This window comes from Seriola dumerili, unplaced genomic scaffold (genome assembly GCF_002260705.1).
Source record: "Seriola dumerili isolate Sdu_G_001 unplaced genomic scaffold, Sdu_1.0 BDQW01000365.1, whole genome shotgun sequence".
Lineage (NCBI taxonomy): Eukaryota > Metazoa > Chordata > Actinopteri > Carangiformes > Carangidae > Seriola > Seriola dumerili.
The window spans coordinates 369,824-378,850 of record NW_019174620.1 but is presented as its reverse complement, the minus strand read 5'-3'; the positions used below and the strand labels follow the sequence as shown (position 1 = coordinate 378,850).

At 34.0% G+C, this 9,027-nt stretch overlaps 1 protein-coding gene across 1 annotated transcript; it reads left to right on the top strand.

Moving 5' to 3' along the window:
* Nucleotides 1–5,568: 5,568 nt before the first annotated feature.
* Nucleotides 5,569–8,809, top strand: LOC111233074 (T-box-containing protein TBX6L-like). Its single transcript, XM_022760817.1, has 9 exons — nucleotides 5,569–5,584; nucleotides 6,030–6,177; nucleotides 6,433–6,535; nucleotides 7,236–7,400; nucleotides 7,492–7,638; nucleotides 7,798–7,874; nucleotides 8,070–8,143; nucleotides 8,278–8,499; nucleotides 8,610–8,809. The coding sequence occupies exons 1-9, from the start codon at nucleotides 5,569–5,571 to the stop codon at nucleotides 8,807–8,809; spliced, it is 1,152 nt and encodes a 383-aa protein (XP_022616538.1).
* Nucleotides 8,810–9,027: the final 218 nt, after the last annotated feature.

The following is a 9,027-nucleotide window of genomic DNA, read 5'->3' as shown; positions in this document are numbered from 1 at the left end:
ATTTTTCATTTTTTTGCCATACTATAATATGTAATTTTTCTCACTTTTAAGCCTCTATATTCTATGATGTATTTATCACTTACTTTACTTTTATGTTTTTTTATGTTTTTATGCTTTATTTTACTATGTTGTTTTTTCACTTTTTTTGCCATACTATACTATGTCGTTTTTTTATTTTTTTGCCATACTATACTATGGCGTTTTTTTCACAATTTAGGCCTCCGTATACTATAATGTCTTTAAATCTTACTATCCTGACGTTTTTTTATGTTTTTATGCTTTATTTGATCATGTCATTTTTTCGCTTTTTTTGCCATACTATACTATGTCGTTTTTTCATTTTTTTGCCATACTATACTATATCATTTTTTCACTGTTTAGGCCTCTATATTCTATGATGTATTCATACCTTACTTTAATTTGATGTTTTTTGATGTTTTTATGCCTCATTTTACTGTGGTTTTTTCATTTTTTTGTCCTCTATATTCTATGATGTATTCATACCTTACTTTACTTTGATGTTTTTTGATGTTTTTATGCCTTATTTTACTGTCGTTTTTTCATTTTTTTGCCATACTATACTATGTCGTTTTTTCATTTTTTTGCCATACTAATCTATGTTGTTTTTTTCACTATTTAGACCTCATTATACTATGATGTCTTTAGATCTTACTATACTCTGACGTTTTTTTATGTTTTTATGCTTTATTTGATCATGTCATTTTTTCGCTTTTTTTGCCATACTATACTATGTCATTTTTTCACTGCTTAGGCCTCTATTTTCTATGATGTACTCATACCTTACTTTACTTTGATGTTTTTTTGATGTTTCTATGCCTTATTTTACTGTCGTTTTTTCATTTTTTTGCCATACTATACTATGCTGTTTTTTCATGTTTTTTGCCATACTATACTATGGCGTTTTTTTCACAATTTAGGCCTCTGTATGCTATAATGTCTTTAGATCTTACTATCCTGACGTTTTTTTTATGTTTTTATGCTTTATTTTATCATGTAATTTTCTCGCTTTTTTTGCCATACTATACTATGTCGTTTTTTTATTTTTTTGCCATACTATACTATGACGTTTTTTCATTTTTTTGCCATACTATAATATGTAATTTTTTTCACTTTTAAGCCTCTATATACTATGATGTATTTATCCCTTACTTTACTTTGATGTTTTTTGATGTTTTTATGCTTTATTTTACTATGTTGTTTTTTCACTTTTTTTGCCATACTATACGATGTCATTTTTTTCACACTTTAGGCCTCTATATTCTATGATGTACTCATACCTTACTTTATTTTGATGTTTTTTGATGTTTTTCTGCCTTATTTTACTGTCGTTTTTTCATTTTTTTGCCATACTATACTATGTTGTTTTTTCATGTTTTTTGCCATACTATACTATGTCATTTTTTTCACACTTTAGGCCTCTGTATGCTATAATGTCTTTAGATCTTATTATACTATGAGGTTTTTTTTGTTTTTATGCTTTATTTTATCATGTCATTATTTCACTTTTTTTGCCATACTATACTATGACGTTTTTTCATTTTTTTGCCATACTATAATATGTAATTTTTTTCACTTTTAAGCCTCTATATACTATGATGTATTTATCCCTTACTTTACTTTGATGTTTTTTTATGTTTTTATGCTTTATTTTACTATGTTGTTTTTTCACTTTTTTTGCCATACTATACTATGTCATTTTTTTCACACTTTAGGCCTCTGTGTACTATGATGTCTTTATCCCTTACTTTACTTTGATGTTTTTTTATGTTTTTATGCTTTATTTTACTATGTTGTTTTTTCACTTTTTTTGCCATACTATACTATGTCATTTTTTTCACACTTTAGGCCTCTGTGTACTATAATGTCTTTATATCTTACTATACTATGAGGTTTTTTTTATGTTTTTATGCTTTATTTTATCATGTCATTATTTCACTTTTTTTTGCCATACTATACTATGACAATTTTTCATTTTTTTGCCATACTAAAATATGTAATTTTTTTCACTTTTAAGCCTCTATATACTATGATGTATTTATCCCTTACTTTACTTTGATGTTTTTTTATGTTTTTATGCTTTATTTTACTATGTTGTTTTTTCACTTTTTTTGCCATACTATACTATGTTGTTTTTTCATAATTTAGGCCTCTGTGTACTATAATGTCTTTATATCTTACTATACTATGAGGTTTTTTTTATGTTTTTATGCTTTACTTTATCATGTCATTATTTCACTTTTTTGCCATACTATACTATGACAATTTTTCATTTTTTTGCCATACTATAATATGTAATTTTTTTCACTTTTAAGCCTCTATATACTATGATGTATTTATCCCTTACTTTACTTTGATGTTTTTTGATGTTTTTATGCTTTATTTTACTATGTTGTTTTTTCACTTTTTTTGCCATACTATACTATGTTGTTTTTTCATGTTTTTTGCCATACTATACTATGTCATTTTTTCACACTTTAGGCCTCTCTATACTATGATGTCTTTAGATCTTACTATACTATGACGTTTTTTTTATGTTTTTATGCTTTATTTTATCATGTCATTTTTTCACTTTTTTTGCCATACTATACTATGTCGTTTTTTCATGTTTTTTGCCATACTATACTATGTCATTTTTTTCGCTATTTAGGCCTCTCTATATTATGATGTATTTATACCTTACTATACTATGATGTTTTTTGATGTTTTTATCCTTTATTTTACTATGTCATATTTTCATTTTTTTGCCATACTATATTATGTCATTTTTTTCACTATAAATGCCTTCCTATAATCTTTCGTTTTTCACTTTTATTGTCATACTATACTGTCGTTTTTTTTTCACTATTTAGGCCTTTCTATATTATGATATATTTATACCTTACCTTACTATGACGTTTTTTTATGTTTTTATGCTTTATTTTACTTTCATTTTTTCACTTTTTAGGCCTCTCTATACTATGATGTCTTTAGAGCTTACTATACTCTGATGTTTTGTAATGTTTGTATGCCTTATTTTACTATGTCACATTCTTATGCCTTACTATATAAGATGGTTTTTGACATGTTTATGCCTTACTATACTATGTCATTTTCTGACATTTTATGCCTTACTATACTATGACGTTTTATACCTTTCTATAGTTCGATTTTTAAGTTGTTATGCCTCACTAGACTATGACGTTTTGTAACATTTTCATGCCTTGCTATAATATAATGTTTTTTGACGTTTTATGTCTTACTACAGCATGACGTCTTTTGACATTTTATACTATGACATTTTTGGGCAGTTTTCTGCCTTACCATTCCATACATTTTTTGACGTTTTTATATCTTACTATACTATGACCTTTTATGTCTACTAGAGAATAACGTTTTTCGACATTTGTATGCTACACTATGACGTTTTATATTTCTCACTATACTATGATGTTATTTGACATTCTTATGCCTCACTTTTATACCTTAGTATATTATGATATTTTTTGACATTTTTATACTGTCATGTTTTTTTAACGTTTTATGCCTTACTATACTATGATGTTTTAATGACATATATATATATATATATACACATATATATATGTATGACATATATGTCCCTATATCAACAGTAATGTAAATATATATAATATGGACATCTACTGACAGGCTTTGGGATGGATATAAATTTATGTAACATTTGTATAATATAAACAGACACACAAAAATACATGTTTTATTAGTTAGACACATATTTCGATTTATAATATTGTTCTAATTTCTAACAGGTTTCATATGTAGTTTTTACATCCATAGGCTATACTTAAAATACATATATGGTTTTACTTCATGTGTACATATATTTCATATATGGAAATTCAACACATTCACACATTTATTCAGTTTGAGTATGGGCATTCATGAATGTAAATTCAGTCCTCATATGTTAATAAGTATCTTTGTTTTGGAGGAGTGGCAGGTTTGTTGCATCCCTACCAATTTTGAGATCAAACCTACGCCCTTGCCATAAAGATTGAAAAGGAAAGGCACAATCATACTGACCTCAATGGGCCTTTTTTTTTCTTCCATCTTTACCTTTTTTTTTTTAAGAAAAGTAAAAATAAGATTTCTCCCACCTATGTTTCACTTGTTTCAAGAATGTTAACTGATTTTTAAGACACACTAACAATCAGGTAAGTTAATAATCATATCCCCCTTGCAAATATTTCCATTTGTCTGGAGATTGGTTTTAACCTCTCATCTAGTAGCCTTAAATTTGTTAAATTTGTAAAATTCCAATTTGCCTATATGATCTTTACATCGATGAAAATATTTTATGGCTGCAACATTGCATCAAACACAAATACTCAGGATGCCTCGTACATCATTTTTATAAATGTACCCTTAATTCAGGTCATATCTTTTGGAAACTTTGAGATACTCAGTAGAATTTAAAAATAATCTCTGTTGGTTTCAAAAAAAGGCAATATTGTCTGAGTCTTAAATAATTTGTTGAGATTAAGAATTACTCCAAAATTAACTTCATGTAGGATTAAACTGCCTGGGCTGTAAACTTTGAACATTGCCCTCTGTAGCACCACTGCTCTTCCCTTCCTCCCATCAGCCTTTCATGTGAACGGGCTGCTAACTGCTGGCTCCATTGGAGAGCTCCTTCTCCTCCCAGAGCACTTAACGTAGCATGAAGTGGGGGGAGGCAGGGCCAAATGGCCTCATAGGATTAGTAGCATTGTTTGCCATTGTCAAGGCTAGACCCCAACTCCAATCACCTCTGTAATCTCCTAACTTGCTCTCAATACACAACCAAAGCTGCTGGGAAGGAACCTGTTTGTCTGCTCTTCCATCCCCCAGGTGCTTTGAAATTCTGCTCACTGTCCTTCAACTTGAACAGCAAGAAGGAAGGGTGGGGAGTGAATCTTTTATGCATTCCATGCCTAGTACATACAGAGTGTATGACTGGCATATACAGTAGGCGACCTCTGCTTGATTCATGTCTTCGGGTAGTACCTACAGAATCACAGCAGCTATTGTTGTGGTTACTTTTAAAGGTCACTCATAACAACAACCAGGCAATAAGAGTAAGTGGAACAAATCAAGGATGGACACAAGACATTTATGTTCTCATTTAATGGATCATCATTCATATCTCTTTAAACAAATTTTCTGTCTGTGATCAAAAAATACCAAAATGCCAAGAATGAATAACTTTGCAGTTCTATGTGCATGCAAAAGGAATTTCACCCCAGCATACAAGTGTGTAAAAATCCTTCTATATGTAATTGAACATATGCATGTGAATTCGCAACAAAGACCTAAACATGCAAGATATTCTTCTCACCTGCCCCCTTCAGTCTGCCCTGACCACACCCATTTGGCTGTTTAGACTCCACCCTTTCTGTAATAACCAATCAAGTTCATGGCTTACAGATTTCAAGGATAGATACCGCTGGTGTATTTGACTCCAAAGTTAGAACATCTGAAAGCAGCACTTTGTCTGAAAACTTCAAGGACTGGGTGCTGTTGTTGGTGATAAAATAAGGACATAGCAACATGCAACACTTCCCTGGTAAGTTTTTGTCTAATTATTATTGTGTTGAGTGATGTTACACTGGACTTATTGATGTTAAAAGAAAAATACAAGTACTATTGGTAAAGGTGAGGTAAATAACCACTCTTGCGAGATGCATTTGGCCATGAAGAATTGAATTGTTTAATTTGCTTTTTTAGGTTTATTTTCCACTACAAAATGCATATTCTTCCTTTGCATTAGAAATTGGCAATCAAATAATTTTACTGATTTGAAGTGGAATAAATACAGATCAAACTAAGGATATGCAAACCTATTCTGACCTTTTATCTTCAGTATGAAACTTTTTAAGTAGAACAATGCTTTGCGATATTTTTCCACTTTTTAAAACTCCTATGAATTCCATACTGTAGTAATCCAGTCACATGTCCTATAAATACAGCTGCAGAACTGTTTACATGTTTATTTGTTTTTGTCTCCACAGACTCCAAATCTAATCTCAGCATGCCCCGGTCCCCTCCAGCTGCTGACTCATACCAGCAGGGCTGCATCAGGATGACCCTCGAGAACGCCAGTCTCTGGAAATCCTTTCACAGCATTGGAACAGAGATGATTATAACTAAGCACGGAAGGTAACAGCACAGGCACTGTTAGTTGTGCTACTGAATTAAGAATTAAGATTTTTTCCTGCTTTCTCAAAAGTACCAGTTGTGCTTGTATCATTTATCACAGAGAGCACAAATTACAAGAAATTACCTACTGTATGTTATTAATTGCAGAGTGAAGACTTTGTACATATTGCACACGGTTTTGTTTCAAGGATCATAATGATTGCATTTGCAAAAGCATCTAAAAATATTCTTTGTTTATTTCTGTATTTGTTTCAGGAGAATGTTTCCTCACTGCAGCATCAGTCTATCTGGGCTCCAACCTTTTGTCAGTTATGTCATCATGATGGATTTGGTTCCTGTAGACAGCTTCAAATACAGGGTAAATGCATATGCAACATACTCAGACACAACATATTCATTTAGTATTAGGCTTTTCAGTTCTTTCCATCGACATTGTTTGCTGCATTTTGTTCTGTTGGGGATTAAAACCAACAGACTGCAGTATGCAAAATGCAGTAGTCTGCAGCCAGACACGGGCCTGCCCACTCAGGCCTGCACCACTGCATATCAAAGCCTTTCATTGCTTCCTGTTTGTGCACTCTCGGCTGGAGGCCCAATCAATTAGCATCCCTCTTCATTCACAATCAGTGAATGAGGAGCAGTCGGCCATCCATACATTCAGCAGCACTCACATCAAATGATCTGGCCCATTTGGTCACAGATATTGCTTTTAGCACACACTTGAAAACAATGAAGGTAAAGTACTGTAGGAGAGCTCTGAGGGAGTTTATGTTCTTTAGTGGAGTCAAATGTGTAGAAACTGGCTTCTTATGGTTTTCCTTAAAAAAATCCTTTCATAAATGACCAGAAAGACAGAACCCCTCCTGTACTCTGTAACACTGTGTGAAGAATATCCCTGCAGTTAATAAATTAAGCTTCCATGCAGCACAGCTCTCTTACATTTCCCCATGAGGAAAGAAAAAAATTGATTTCACGCTTCGTGAAGAGTTCTGATTAATCAGACATGTCCTGAGGTCTTACCCTTCGTAACCTTATCACTCCTCCTCATTTCTCTGTAGTGGAAAAAGGAGCAGTGGGAGGTCGCCGGGAAGGCAGAGCCCCAACCCCCATGTCGGACATACATGCACCCAGACTCCCCTGCCACAGGAAGTCACTGGATGAAGCAGTCGTTGTCTTTCCTCAAAGTGAAGCTCACCAACAACACCTTGGATCAGCACGGCCATGTAAGACACCATCTTACCCTCCTGAATCAATTATAATATGCTATGTTTATTCTTCATTTTACTCATACTCACTTATGTTTTCTCTCATCAGATCATCCTGCACTCCATGCACCGCTACTACCCCAGGTTTCATGTGATACAAGCAGACAGTCCTTACACTGTCCGCTGGGGCCCGTTTCAGACTTTCTCCTTCCCAGAGACGACCTTCACTGCAGTGACCGCTTACCAAAACCCAAAGGTACAAAAAGCTAATCAGCCACACCGCCATCTTTTCAATGTATCGCCTTCTTATCAAGCAACTTTAACCTGAGAGATATGTGATGATATTCCTGTTTAACTGAAACAAAACACTGTATTACCAGACCTTTGAAAACTCTCTTTTCTTGCCCTTTTTAAGATCACCAAATTGAAGATTGACCACAACCCATTTGCTAAGGGATTCAGGGAAGGAGGAACCCATTCCCACAGTAAAAGGTAGAAATTCATTCAAAATAAGCACATAGATTGTTACAAGGTAGTCAACAGCAGTGAGCTACTTTGCTACACTGACTGAAATAAAGTAATTATAGTTCATGTGTGCGACACTTTCATTTGTTTACCTCTGTGTATCTTAAAGTTATCTTTGTTCATACAAAATAACTTGTCTTTTAATGTTTTATTTTCTCATAGGTGTCGTTCAAACAGAAGCCCCCCTGTAAAGAGAGCCACACTGGACAGGAAGGCTCTTTGTAGCAGTCCTCCAGGTAAGTTTTTACCCATAGAACTTGTATGAAGAAAATACTATGCCACAGATAAAAATATTGGCAGTATGAAAAAGTATTGCTGTGTGTCATTGTCTTTGTATGAGATCCTATTAAACATTGTATTTCCCTCTAAGACCTGCAGAGGATGCCCTCCACCTCTGAGTTGGTGCAGGCAGAGAAGAATCAGGCCTCCACACAGCAGCCGCTGAAGGGGGGTCACCTTTCAGCCTGGGCTCTGGAGCAGGACCCATCTGAGAGTCTACATGCTGAGCCCCTGGAGCTGCATGAGTATGACTACAGCTGTGAAGAACAGATGGTGCCTGCGCCCATGGCATACCAGCCCTACAGGTCTGATACTTAGGATGAGATGAAATCCCATAAGACTTAGCACTGGAAAATAAACTTTTAAGATAAATAGACAATACGTATGGTGATGCATGGAAATTAACCCCACCACTTTCTTTCTCCAGATCTGTTGAGTACACCAGATTTCCATTCCCTTCCAGTGAAGTAGATGCAGCACATCTACACCACCCTCCCCCTCACCCACTTGCCACCGCGGAACATGGCACCCAACAACATGCCTACCACCACCATCAGCACCACCATCACAGCAATGCAGCGGATTGGAGCCAGTACCCACTCTTCTCGTACTCCTGTTGGTGAACTTTGACCCTAAAACCTTGAAGAAAAAAATGAAGAAATGCTGTTATTATGAGAAGACAACAAACTGATAGGCCACTCCTGTAGTTTGTGTTAAATGTGTATAAATGTGTACAAAGTTTCATGTATTTCCAGGACCCTATAATGTATGAGGTGTGTAACCTGGACAAAGATCCTATTCCTCTAAAGTGAAGATTTATGTTTTCCTTTTTTTTCTATAT

Excerpts from the sequence above, each read along its gene's own strand:
- LOC111233074 (XM_022760817.1), top strand. Across the intron at positions 6,178-6,432 it reads ATTATAACTAAGCACGGAAG|GAGAATGTTTCCTCACTGCA; the intron begins GTAACAGCACAG and ends TATTTGTTTCAG. Across the intron at positions 7,639-7,797 it reads CCGCTTACCAAAACCCAAAG|ATCACCAAATTGAAGATTGA; the intron begins GTACAAAAAGCT and ends GCCCTTTTTAAG.